Source organism: Podarcis liolepis (assembly GCF_965112155.1).
Source record: "Podarcis liolepis genome assembly, chromosome: 1".
NCBI lineage: Eukaryota > Metazoa > Chordata > Lepidosauria > Squamata > Lacertidae > Podarcis > Podarcis liolepis.
The window spans coordinates 83149395-83164018 of NC_139554.1; the positions used below are offsets into that span (position 1 = coordinate 83149395).

At 41.1% G+C, this 14624-nt stretch overlaps 2 protein-coding genes across 2 annotated transcripts; both read right to left on the bottom strand.

Annotated features, from left to right (window-relative positions):
• Positions 1-2860: 2860 nt before the first annotated feature.
• On the bottom strand, positions 2861-3967 carry LOC310686272 (olfactory receptor 5V1-like; the record flags this gene model as incomplete). Its single annotated transcript, XM_083459774.1, has 1 exon — positions 2861-3967. One exon carries the CDS (start codon positions 3965-3967, stop codon positions 3032-3034), a length of 936 nt encoding a protein of 311 aa, XP_083315900.1. The 3' UTR covers positions 2861-3031.
• Positions 3968-10786: 6819 nt separating this feature from the next.
• Positions 10787-11722, bottom strand: LOC310686229 (olfactory receptor 5V1-like; the record flags this gene model as incomplete). The annotated part of the gene is made up of 1 exon (XM_083459418.1): positions 10787-11722. The coding sequence occupies one exon, from the start codon at positions 11720-11722 to the stop codon at positions 10787-10789; it is 936 nt and encodes a 311-aa protein (XP_083315544.1).
• Between the last annotated feature and the right edge of the window lie 2902 nt (positions 11723-14624).

Consider the following 14624-nt stretch of genomic DNA (forward strand, 5'->3'; position numbering starts at 1 on the left):
GAGACAAAAGAATGCAACAAGTCTTAACAATGGCATTGCTCCAAACTGGGCTCCTCCTCCCTCCTTTCTAGCAACAGCACCTTCCCTTACAGTGGCCACTTGTGGCCAAATGTCTCTGATTCTGTTGTTCTTGCACTCTTAATGAATGACACATTCTGGGAAAAGGATGACCATCTGTACAGCCTCCACCACCACAAGTGGTTATCCATCTATTGGATTTTCTGGTGAAAGGCAGCTGTCACCTTTGGAGTGGCAGGATGACCAGCCAACTGGTCATTCAAGCCCCTATAGGATGTACCTTGGATAGAAATGAGCAAATCTGCCAATTTAAGTTTCTCATATTTCCAGTTGTCCACATTTCTACATCAGTTTGTATTTTTTTAAGTCCTCATGAAAATTCTGCAGCATTCTAGTTTGAATTTCCCCATATCTGATTTACACATATTTGAAAATCAATTTTCTCTCATGGATTTTTGTATGATGTTTTCAGTAATGATGCATTTGTAGGCATACTTTCCCCTAATCTATGCATTTTTGTACACATCACATAACTGCACTGCAAAATTCAGAGAAATGCAAATTTCGAGACATCAGTGTGTTTCAATGTTTCAGAAAGTGCAAATTAGATGGGTTCACCTTTGAATGCAAACTGAATTGTATTTCTCCCCCATCACTAGTCATGGAGATGACTTCTCCCCTCTGTTTACTAGCCATGGGTGTTCCATAGGATGCTCCACATACTGTCCTGACCTGCTCAAATTTCCTGCTGGACAAGAGGGCTTCAGGTGCCAAACCACTGAAGTCAGTAATGTCTGTCACATCCTTTTCTACTCATATTACACCTGCATTCACTGATGCTTCAGAGTACACAATGACTATCTGTTCTAAAAGTGTTTAAGTTGGAGTAAAAACTCTTTGACTATGGGTCTTGTGTGAAATGGGGTTTACTAGCCCTCCTTTCCCATTCTTCCCTTCCGAAGCAAAAACAGCATAATCATGGTCAGATTATAATGGTACAATTTAAGTCATTGCACTAGGGCCCATGCCTATCTGAGGGCTAATACTCTGACCTTTATTTTTTATTTATTTAAAAAATGGCCCTTTCAATGTTTTTAGCCAATGAGTGTCCCAATCAAGGGACATAATAGTCCCCCTCTGCTCTGCCTTGGTCAAACCACACCTGGGATACTGTGTCCAGTTCTGGGCAGCACAATTTAAGAAGGATATTGACAAACTGGAATATGTGTAAAGGAGGGCGACCACAATGATCAAGGGTCTGCAAACCAAGCATTTGGAGGAACAGTTGAGGGAATTGGGTATGTTTAGCCTTGTAAAGAGGAGGCTGAGAGGAGATATGATAGCCATCTTTAAATATTTAAAGGGCTGTCACGTGGTAGATGGAACAATCTTGTTTTATCCTAACAAGGGCTCTCTCTCCTCTCTCTCCCCCCCCCGCCAACCCTTACACACTCCTCAGAGATGAAGTGGGGGTCTGGTAGGGAACATAGTTATTAGTCCCCCCCTCCAGAAAAAAAGAATAAACAACAAAAGTGCTGGACAATTCTCTGAGAAAGCAAAATACACACACACACACACACACACACACACACACACACTGAGGCAAGCAAGGGGAGAACAACAGAACAACAATAAATTATCCAAATTAGTACCTAAAAGGTTAAAAGGGAAACAGTCTCATTTTTAAAAATGAGTACAGTAATCCCATAATTTATGTGCATTTAACTTGTCCACATTCAGTTTTATGTGTGTGGCAATTTTTAAAAATAAAAAGGGGAAGGAAGGCAGATGGGATTCCAAGAAAAAATGCCATTGGCAATCCTTCCTGCCATTGAACACAATGGGGTTTGACTATACACAATTTTGGCTTTAGGCAACGTCCCTGGAGCGTAACCCCTGTGTAAATTGTGGACTTACACAGTACGTTTCCGAGCACAATTCAGAGTTTTGGTGTTGACCTTTAAAGCCCTAAATGGCCTCGGCCCAGTATACCCGAAGGACCTTCTCCACCTCCATCATTCTGCTCCAGCGCCGAGGGCCTTCTCGTGGTTCCCTCATTGCGAGAAGCAAAGCTACAGGGAACCAGGCAGAGGGCCTTCTTGGTAGTGGCGCCCTCCCATCAGTTGTCAAAGAAATAAACAACTACCTGACATTCAGAAGACATCTGAAGGCAGCCCTGTTCAGGGCTGTGTGTGATATTTTAATGTATTTTTAATCTTTGTTGGAAGCCTCCCAGAGTGGCTGGGGAAACCCAGCCAGATGGGCAGGGTACAAATAATAAATTATTATTATTATTATTATTATTATTATTATTATTATTATTATTACTGTACATGACAGGTGGTGCCATTTAAAACAGCAAGAGACCATTGCTACATTCCCTAGGGCTGCAGGGGGGGTGAGTTTTCACATTTTCCTTCTAAAATAATAAAACAAGCAGAACTGGCCTATTTCCAATGGAGTGGAATTACACAGCTGCGACAAAGTGTGTGAAGAGGCCTGGGCAGGCCCTGTATTTATCCCCCCAGTGCAGTTTGCCCCTCCCCCAGGGAGGTCCTGCACAGCAGCCCGCCTGTGATTGGCCAATTTTCAGGCAGGCTATGATCTGACTAGGTCCTGCACCCAGCACTGCCTCAGGATTGTGCAGGGGAGATGGTGCCTGGCCGCAACACCACCTGCCCAATAGGGAGCACGAGGACTTGTCAAGTGTCAGGCCTGCTTAAAACCTTATAGCCACTTAAAATAAAAGAAAGAGAGGTTAACTTCTTTTGCTTTGTCCCTGCTTACTGCTACAGTCGTGGAGGGAATATGGACCACCATACAAAAGTGATTTTCTCACTTTGTGCAGGACAAATGAAAAGGAAAGAGGAAGGAGACCATGTGGCCTTCTCCCTTAAAAACAGACCTGTGTGCAGTGTTGGGGATTTGGGCCAAGTCTGAGAGATACTTCTGAATGGGCTAAACAACACATTTTGATAGTACTGAGGAACAGGAAAAAATGAACCGAGCCCATTCACGGAAATCTTTTCAAGCCGAGTGCTTTGACCAGAGCCCTCTTAACTTGCTTATTTCTCAGGCTGTAGATCAAAGGGTTTAGCAGGGGAGTAACAACCACATACAACATAGAAACAATTCTGTCCTGTTTGGGGGAATAGCTGGAAGTGGGGCGTACATAGGTGCCCATGGTCGCCCCATAGAAGAGGAAAACTACAGTCAAGTGGGAACCACAGGTAGAAAAGGCCTTGCTCCTTCCCTCAGCAGACTGCATGCGCAATATAGCAGAAATGATATAGACATAAGAGATCAGAGTGACCAGGAAAGCACCAGCTCCTAAAATACCAGGCACAACAAGAAGGACCAGTTCAAAGATGTAGGTAGAGGAGCAAGAAATCGCAACCAGTGGGGGAATATCACAGTAATACTGGTTAACTTTGCTGGGCACACAGAAAGTTAATGTAAAGGTCAGCGAGGTAAGAACCAAGGCATGGATAAAGCTAGCTAGCCAGGATCCAGCAGCCAGCTGCATACACAGCCGTGTGCTCATTATGTTTGTGTAGTGCAAGGGACTGCAGATAGCCACATAGCGGTCATATGCCATCACTGCTAGCAAGAAAACTTCAGTGCCCACAAAATCAATCAGAAGGAAGAGTTGTAATACACAGCCAGCAAATGATATTGTCTTGTCCTCTGACATGAAGACCTGGAGCATCTTGGGCACAGTGACAGTTGGGGAAAGAATATCCAGGAAAGATAAATTGCTGAGGAAGAAGTACATGGGGGTCTGGAGCTGGACTTCTGTTGCTATTGCCAAGATAATTGCCCCATTCCCTGCAAGAGTGATCAAGTAGATCAGCAGAAACACTAGAAAGAGGGAAATCCGCACTTCCGGAACATCAGAAAGCTCGATCAGGTAAAATTCTTTTGTTTCTGTGATGTTGTCTTTCTCCATCTTCCTGCCAATCAAATTAATCAATTGGAATATCTAAAATACACACAGAGAGAAAGTAGATTTGTTAAAGGTGTTGGAAGACAAAGAACAGGGATCATTCAATTTGTAACCCAAGGGTTAATTCTATCATTAGTAAGACAGCCAACCAAGAGGAGAGATGTAGGTGCTTTCTTGCAATGAATCAGAATGCTGTGATTGTTACTGAGTTCTGATTTGCTGTGCTGTTCTGAATGAGTTTTCCCCCTGTGTAGTTGCATGTCTCCTTGGCATGTACTAGGCCTGAATGAAGAGACCTTTGCTTATTTCTCCTCATATTATATACTGCTCTTGTTCAGTTTACTAAGTGAAGTATTCTCAGTTTCTCTTCTTTCCAGATACTACTTCTGTTACTCAAGTGACTCTGCTAACAATAAGTAGGTCTATATCTTCCTATATACAAAAAAGTAACACTGTCGTCAGGCTGTGATTCACATGGTGGCCACACCAACTCCTGCATGATGACACAATGACAGGTAGGTGAGTGAGTGAGCGAGCAGCAAGGTGGTCCAAGTGAGCTTCTTAAATGAGGATGAGAGGCACTGTCTGTAAAATGTGACTGCAGCAAGGTTTAATGGAGAGGGGAGGCTTCAACAGTTTGGCAAATAGCCCTGAAGCAGCTACCTCCTCTGTTAAACTTTGATGCTTTAAAGGTGGAAATCATACTCTCTGAAGCACCTCCAACCAGCCCTCCTTTAAAAGGGGTTAGGCCAGGTGTGAAGGTAGGAGTTTGCAAAGGGGTTAGCGGGCTTGGTGAGCAGGAGTGTTTAACTGATAGACCATTTGACTTTTAATCACATAGAACTTGTATCCCTGCCAAAAACACGGCTACCAAGCAGGCCAAGAGGAACTGGCAGCTGAGTGGAAGAGAGTTGCCAAAATATCAAAACAGATTCCATTGAACATTGTTTGAAACAAGGTCATATTTACTTTTCACTGTGAAATGATTTGCCATCTTGGCTGTCTCTTAGTGCAGACCCAGTTCATCATCCCTGAGCTTCCACAGCCACCACCCACCATGAAGCACCACTGGCAGTGTTGATATTCCTTTTTACTCTCCTTTCAGAGGAATATTTTTTTAAAAAAAAAATTCTCTCTCATTTATTCCATTTGGAAAAAGTACAAACACTAACTTCAAGGAAGTTGTTGGTTGCAGAGCATTGGATCCAGGGGGTCTGAAACCACCCCTTACCCACCCCCAGTAAAACCCCAGAAGGCCCCATCTGTTCCCTCACCACTTTCAGAGCACCAACAGCAGGCACAGAAGCAATAGCATCTGCAGACCCTCCAAGTGTCCCTATTTTCCAGAGACATTCCCAGATTTACAGAAGCCGTCCCAGTTTCTGATTGGATCCCAGAATGTCCTGCTTTTCCTTAGGATGTCCCTGTCTTCATTGGAGAAATGTTGGAGGGTATGGAGCTATGCAGCCCCCGAGCCAAGGAGATAAATAGCTATACAACCTTTAGAATACAGTCCTGTATAGGGAAGTTTCTTAATGTTTAATGTTTTATTATGTTTTTATATATGTTGGAAGCTATCCAGTCAGATAGGCAGGACATTATTATTATTATTATTATTATTATTATTATTATTATTATTATTATTATGGGTGCCCCTGTTTTCATCGGAGAAATGTTGGAGGGTATGCTTCTGAAGGGAGACCTCTCTGATCCCTCTCCACTGAAATAGCTCTCTTTCTCTGATCATGCAGAGGAAGATCTGCACAATCCTATGGCAAAGGAATGCAGACTTGATGAAAATAATAGTTTAATAATATAAACTGTATCATATACTATGTAATGTAAATTATTCTGTTCAAAATTTTAGAGACCATTGGAATGATGGGTAATACATTAGTACCAAAGCCTGAAAGATATTCCTAAATTGCAGGAGTTTGGACAAGATGACTATTGGGGACCTTTTCAACTCTACGATTGTATGATTCGAATATATATATTGCACTGCAATATATATATATATTTGTTGTTGTTTAGTCGTGTCCGACTCTTCGTGACCCCATGGACCAGAGCATGCCAGGCACTCCTGTCTTCCATTGCCTCCCGCAGTTTGGTCAAACTCATGCTGGTAGCTTCGAGAACACTATCCAACCATATATATATATATATATATATATATATATATATATATATATATATTTGCTTTCGTAGATTTTCACGGGTACAGGAATGCAGGTTTTGGTGTCTTCGGGTGTCTTCCCGTGTAAGAGTTGGGGTGTCTAGGCGACGTTTCGACGAGGTCTCACTCGTCATCTTCAGGCTGGTGCTTTCATATATATATATATATATATAGCGCCGCATCTTGCTTTTAGCATTTAACAGCTATATTTATTAACTTTATCAAATATACTAGTTTGACCTGCAACACAATGTTGCAATGTCCAGCCATAGCATTCTATTCACTCCTTTCTATCTCCACCTTATCCCAAACAGCAAGTTAGCATTTCATGCTCACTGAGCAGGCTGTTTGATGGTTACCCACCTCCTAAAGCTTTTTGCCCTGAAGATGCTGCCCAGTTCTGCAAAATTCAAGGATTCCTACATCAGCTGATACAGTAGAACCTCAGTTGTCGGACGTAATCCATTCCAGAAGACCGTTCAACTTCTGAAACGTTCGACAACCGAGGCCCAATGGGCTGCCAGCAATTTCCATTGAGAAAATTGAAAAACACGCAGTGGAAGCCATTCAACTTCCAAGGCATGTTTGAAAACAGAAGCATTTACTTCCAGGTTTTCGGCATTCAGGTTCCGAAACGTTCAGCTTCCGAGACACTCGAAAACTGAGGTTCCACTGTATATGCCAAAGATACTATCATTTTTGGACTGCCGTCACTAAACCTACAGTATGCATTCTCACAAATAGATTTAAATCTTGGGTAATGACAACAATATATTCAAAGCTACTAACATTTACTAAACCTACCATATTTCTATACATTCCCACCAACATTTCCATTATACAGATAGGGGACTTTTAATTACGAAATGGAAACTTGCCCAACATTATCAACTGATGTCTCAGTCAGTTCTGATCTTTGATCTTTAGTACACTGAATGAATACAGTATGAATCCAATTTTTTTAAAAAAAACACAGCACTACAGACCTAAAATGTTTGACTGCCTAAGATTGCCAGTATAATGAAATTCACCCACTTGCCTTTCTTGCTTTCCTTGTAATCTGTAGCACCACAGTAGGAGAGGGCAATGTGAAGAACTTATGTGGAGTCAAGAGAAAGGTACATCTTCTGAAGTATAATATAAGAAATATTGCCACTGCCATTTGGCAAAAGAGGAAAGCCTTCTCCCCCCCTCCACTCCCGCTTTTGCCATGGGGAGAGCTGGCATTAAGGTGAAGTGTCTACATTGGGACAAGTGTCTCTGGGGCACCTTGCTGTTCCTGACTTGAAGTTGCAAGTGAGAAAACTTATTTAGCCCAAATGTGTTTTGAATCCTATGACCCTCATTCAGGGTAGCTGAGTTTTCCCAAAGTTATTGCAAATTCAAGAAGACTTAATTTAGTGATTCCATGATTCAAGGAAGGAAGGATGGAATAGTTTTTTGAGTAACATTGAGATTGTTTAGCGTTTTTAATATTATGATTTCAATTTCTAGTCTATTAATGATGCCAGGACAGCTTACAACATAAAACATGAATTCCATTAAAACAAAAGCAAAACATTCACATACGAAATTACAACCTATATAGTACATCAGATGGAATACCAGCAATTTACAGCTAGTCACATCAAGTCAAGCCCCTACAGAAAACTGACAAAGTGGTGCTGAAAAGTAGACACCTATGTCACCAGATGTACCTGGGGGCGGGGAGATATAAACATGGTGCTACCACAAGTTACTTGCTTCACATCTCAACATAAATATAAAGAGAGGTATTGGTTATCATCGTTAGAAGAATTAAAATGATAGGTACATGGAAAACAACCTTCCACTGAGCTATGCCACTGACTCGTCATGTTCAGTAGTAGGTACACTGACTGGCAGCAGCTGCCCCTGGTTTCAGGCAGGATATTTTCCAAATGCCTACTTGGAGGTGCCAGGGATTGAACCTGGGATCATGTGCAAGCAAAGCATGAGCTACCAGGCAAAAATTTCCTCTATAACCTGGCCTTTGGTCTTTAACTATTGGTGGCCATTTAGAAGTGGGTGGTATGTTGTTAATGTATTTCTTTTTAATGTATCTATGTGAGAGGGTTCCTGTCTGTTTGGTTGGTTGGTTGGTTGGTTGGTTGGTTGGTTGGTTGGTTGCAAGTTGCTAACAGATTTTATAAATAACAACAACAACTTCACTTTTGAAATATACATAGTTGTTCATAGTTTTTCCAAGAGCAATGTCTTCCCATTCTTTTTGTGTGGGAGAAGATGGAGCTGTTTAAATATACTTTTATAACTCTGTTAGGATACACATTTTACAGAGAAACATAAGCAAGAGAGATACCGCCTCAAGGAACATACAATCTAGAGGCAGGTGGGTTGTGGGACAGGGGCTACAACAGCAGAAGGGATTTGATAAAGTGAGAGTAAAAGAGAAACAAAGGAAGAAATGGAGCAAATGCTTTCTATGCATGTTTACACTGCAACCCTCAGGGGTAACTCCCACTGTGTCTCAGGCAAGGCTGCTACAGTTAGTGTGGACATGTTGAAGCTCCTGAATCCAAAAATTCTTGTTGCAAGGAGCTTCAACCATCAGTACTCACAAATAGTAGGGCCTGTTGTTGTTGCTGCTGCTGTTACCCCAGATGTAATGTTGTGCACTAGTGTGAACCCACAAATGCACAATTAACCCACTCAAACTTCTATGCAAACAAATCAGAGCATCAAAAACAGTCATGGTGTCAAAACTTTACCCTATATCAAAACAAAAGGCCATGTATTATTCTCTTTAAAAGATGTCCTGTGGAAACGGAGGAGGATATCAACCAGATTTTATTTCCTTTTAATCAATCAGTCAAATATTAGTCAAGAATGTGATTAGAAGTCAAACATATGAGAGTATTGAAGGACAGAAAAAAGAGAATTTAGCCACTTCATGAAAATGTTTGGAGGTGAAATGCTTTGACCAAGGCCCTCTTAACATCCTTATTCCTCGGACTGTAGATCATAGGGTTTAGCATGGGAATAACAACCCCATACAACATAGAAACAATTCTGTCCCGTTGGGTGAATAGTTGTAGGTGGGGCAAACATAGGTGGCAATGGTGGTCCCAAAGAAAATGAACACTACAGCCCCGTGGGAACCACAGGTAGAAAAGGCTTTGCGCCTTCCCTCAGTGGACTGCATGCGCAAGATAGTAGAGATGATATAGACATAAGAGATCAGTGTAACCAAGAAAGCACCACCTCCTAAAATGACAGCCACAAGTTTGCCACATGCATATCCCAAAGGATACGTAACCAGAGGTGCTCGTAAGTAGAGGTACCACTGTATTGTACTTCACCAGATCTTAACCTATTACAGTATTTGTAAGAATGGACTCCAAATATCATTAAATTTGTCCATGGCAAGTCTGGGTTTATATGCAAGTTGTTCATATACTGTGAGTTTGTGGAAGTCTTCAATCCAACTGTAGAAGAGAGCCACATTTTTATTTTTCCAATTAATCAGTCTTTTTGCTGTGGTAAGGGCACGAAGAGTCCACTCATATTGTCCCTTTGTAAGGTTCCATGTGCTGTGTATATAATTCAAAAGGATATTTTGCTCTGTAAATGTAAGGTTTTCCATACAGTTCTGATAGTTTCAGTTACCTTCTGCCAAAAATATTTCAATATAGGACAATGAAAAAACATGTTTTATTTAATGTTGTCTATGCAAATACAAAATTAGTATTGTTTAAACGGTTGAACCAAAAAGGTTATTTCCTATTAACATCAACTCCAATTTGGACCAGGTTATAGTATATCCACAGATATTGCCAAAAACATCTATGGTTTGCAGTAATATTGGAACAGAACTGTGAGGTTTTGTGATGAACAGAATAATATCATCTGCAAACATTATCAATTTGTATTAAGAAGATTGAGTTGTTTAGGTATACTTTTATAACTCTATTAGGATACATGACACTTTTCAGAGAAACATGAGCAAGAGAGTTGCTGAGTCAAGGAGCATACAGTCTAGATGCAGATGAGTTACAGCATAGGGGCTACAGTGCCAGGGGGAATTACATATAGTGAGAGTAAAAGATAAACAAAGGAAGAATTGGAGCAAATATCTTTTATAAAATGTTTACACTCAGAAGTAACTCCCACTGCATTCAGGTGGACTTACTCTCAGGCACTACGTGAAGACAGGTTGAAGCTCCTGATTCCAGAATTCCTTGATGCAAGGAGTTTGAACCATCGGTACTCACAAATATTAAGGCCTGTTGTTGTTGCTGCTGCTGCTGCTGCTGCTGTTACTCCAGGTGTAAGACTGTGAACTAGTGTGAACCCACAAATGTACAACTAACCCCATGGAATCTTCAATGAAAACTAATTTGAACACCAAAAACAGTCATGGCTTTAGACTTATACTCTTTATGAAAACAACAGTTTAAATACCCAGGATAAACCCTTTTAAAGAATGTGTATTCTACTCCCTTAAAATATGTCCTATGGAAACTGAGAAAAATCTGGACCAGGGCTGATATCAAGACTTAATTTGCTTTCCCTCTCAAAGGATCAATCAATTATTAGTCAAGAATGTGCTCAGAAGTCCAACATATTCTGAGAGCATTGAAGGACAGGAAAGACAGAACCTAACCATTTCATGAAAATATTTTAAGGCTGAGGGCTTTGACCAAGGCTCTCTTAACGTCTTTGTTCCTCAGACTGTAGATCATAGGGTTTAGCATAGGAGTAACAATCCCATACAACATGGAAATAATTCTGTCCTGTTTGGGCGAATAGCTGGAGGTGGGGCGAACATAGGTGGCAATGGTGGTCCCATAAAACAGGAAAACTACAGTCAAGTGGGAACCACAGGTGGAAAAGGCTTTGCGCCTTCCCTCAGCAGACTGCATGCGCAAGATAGTAGAGATGATATAGATGTAAGATATCAGAGTGACCAGGAATGCACCACCTCCTAAAATGCCACCCACAAGGAGAGCAGCCAGTTCTGGGAGGTAGGTAGAGGAGCAAGAGGCAGCCATTAACGGTGGGATATCACAGTAATATTGATGAATTTTATAGGGCTCACAGAAGGATAATGTAGAGGTCAATGAAGTATGAATCATGGAACTGATGAAGCCGGTTAGCCAGGTCCCTGCAGCCAGCTGAACACACCGCCATTTTGTCATGATGTTTGTGTAGTGCAAGGGACTGCAGATAGCCACGTAGCGGTCATACGCCATCACTGAGAGTAATAAAATTTCAGTGCCCACAGCATCAATCAGAAAGAAGAGTTGTAATACACAGCCAACAAATGATATTGACTTGTCCTCTGACAAGAAGACCTGGAGCATCTTGGGCACAGTGACAGTTGGACAAAGGACATCCAGGAAAGACAGGTTGCTGATGAAGAAGTACATGGGAGTCTGGAGGTGAACATCCGTCGCTATTGCCATGAGGATTGATCCATTCCCGGCCAGAGTGATCAAGTAAATCAGCAGAATTGCTACAAAGAGAAAGATTCGCACTTCTGGGAGATCAGACAGCTCTGTGAAGTAAAAATCTCTTGTTTTTGTGATATTGGCTTTCTCCATTGCCACTCAAATAGCATATCTAAAGCACGGAGAAAACAAAAGCAGATTTGTTACAAGAGCAAGAGCAGGGATCATTCAGTTTGTAATCTAAGGGTAGTTCTGTTATTAAAAAGAGAGCCAGTCAGGAAGCATGGTGCCAACGCCCCACGTCTAGGGGATCGTAGGCACCTCGGTCCCCTTGGTATCAGTTTTAAGGGGGCCAGGCTCCCTCAATTTTCAGACATTTGTTGTCTTTCTTAAAACTACAAGTTTGACCTGCAACATAATGTTGCAATGTCCACCCACAGTGTTTTATTCACTCCTTTCCACAGTGAGACAGCATTGTATGGCATGCTGAGTTTGATAGTTTCCCTCCACCTAAAACATCCCACCTAAAGATGTTGTCCTCTTCTGCAAATTTCAGGGTTTCCTACATCAGATTATACCTTTTCCTGGTGTGCATGGTACCCTTTGGGCTACATCAAGATAGCATGAATTTGCTATTAAAATATATTAAGCCAGTCAATGTCCATTTGTTTTCTAATGTTAAACTTTATAAAACCAGATGCAAATTATTCCAGCTTTTTCATCAGCTATTTTCAACTGACAAAATAAGATTTTTCAAAATATTTTTCATTTAAAAATCATTAATTTTTCATTAAAATGCATGATGAAAGAGGAAAATCCCAATATCAATAAAACAGGTATAGTATCATCTAACAACACTACCCTCCAAAATTTCACTTCCTCTTAATACCAGACCTTTTTAGGGTAAGAGAGTTATTTGAGAAATCTGTCAATGTTTAATAGAAATAAATAGGTTGGAAATTTACATAATGATACCAGTGTATTGCAGACATACAATAATTGTTATAAACAGTAACTGAACCTACCTTATACATTCCCACAACTGAATTTTAAATCAATGGAATGGGTTTTAATTTTAAATAATGGAATGGGTTTAATGGAAAACTAAATGGATTTAAAAATAAAGTCATCACAACAATGTATATTGTGAAGATGATATAGTATTTCTACTGCAAAACCGAAAGCTACAGTATAAAGTCCCTTTTTACTGATAAGGGATTCAAGATTGTGACATGGAAATTTGCCCATCACCCACTGATATCATGAGTTCTGATGTCTGATCTTCAACTCTTTGAATGAATACAGTTTGCCTATCACTAAAAAATAGCACTACCTACCTAAAATGTTTGACTGCCTAAGTCTGCCAGTACAATAAAGCATCTACTTGCCTTCCTTGCTTTCCTTGTAAGTAAGAGTCTTTCCACAGCAAGAGAGGGCAATGTGAAGAATTTATGTCTCATCAGGAGAATAATGCCATGCCTCTTCTGAACTAAAATTAAATAAACATGGCCACTGACTTGAGTCAAAGGGGCAAAGTACCGTATTATTTTTCCTTTGGTACATCAGTGTGGGTGAATGGTATTGAGACAAAGTGTCTATATTGGGACAAAAGTCTCTGAGGAATACGGCAGTCCCTGAGTTGAAGTCTCAGAAGTATGCAAATTCATTTGGCCAAAAGGTATTTCATATGCAATGGCCCTGATCCACGGAAGATGGGTTGTGCCCAAGTTCTGGTGAACTCAATGGAATTTACTTTAACCTTGAAATCTCATTATCAAGCAAGAATATTTTTTAAAAAATGTGGAGTCAAGAGAAATGCTGGCATATGTTTTCTGAAGTAAAGTTTAAAAAACACTACATCTGCCATGAGAGGAAATGGCACCAAGAGAAAGTGGCTACATTTGGACAAAGGTCTCAAAGGAATACTGCAGTTCCTGACTTGAAGACTCATACGCGCAAAAGCTCTTTTGGCCAAAAGGAATAGAATGGTCTTGATCATGGGCGTAGCCAGGATTTTTGTTTTGGGTGGGGCAGGCTTTTGTTGGGGGACAGAACCTAGGTTAGCTATATAATTTTATTGATTTTTATTGATGGGGGGGCAGCTGCCCCTCCCTGCCCATGCTGCTGATCCAGAGAAAAGAAATGTTAGTCCTATGTTCTGGAGAACTCTAGCAAACTTTATTTAACCATAAAATCTCATTGATTTCTATGAAGTTCAAGGGCAGCAGATTTACTTGGGACCAAACCTGGTTTAAAAGGCTTTTTTTATAAACTGCATCTTGCATTCCTGTTATCTTCCATTTGCGAGGCCAACCAGAAGAATCTAGAAATGGTGGTGTGAGCTGTTAACTATCCAGCTATTAGAAAGTCACAAATAGGGAGAAAGAAGATGGTATCTCAAATAGCTTGCCAGGGTTGATCTTCCTGTTATCAACACACAGACGGAACCAGCATTAGTCAGCAAAATCAATATCATCTTCAACATGCCAATGCCTTCAATATGAGTAGATGTCAGGGAGTGTTGATAACAAATGAGTGTAGTTAATTAACTAGAAGATTTATTGCAAAAACAGAGTTCACTGGAGCGGCGATCACAGCTGTCCGTCTATAAATCAAAGATGTCCCTACTAAGGAGGGTGCTTCCGGCAAAACCAGAAACAGCCGAACTTCCTCTTGTGATGTATTCTGTTTTGCAGACCCCCCTTATGCCCCTGGACCTTGGATCAAGGGGGTCAGCTCCCACCCCTTCCTCATTCTCTGAAACAGTACTACTGTGGTCCTTCACGCTCTCTGAGCTGCTTCCGTTTCTAGCCCCTGCATTTTGTCCTTCACTAGTGCGCTGGCAAGCTGCCAGCTGACTCTCTGCAACTCTGCTATCAGTTGACATTCCTAAGGGCAGGGAAGTTGACTTTCGGCTATAATCATCCTGTCTTGTAGTTATCTCTCCCTCTCTCTTCCTGGTTACGTCCTTCACTGGGAGCTGGCTGCAAACTTTCCCTGGGGGCTGGCTCATTCATGACAGTTGATGAGGGCTAAGGAGCCTTTCTTGGGACGC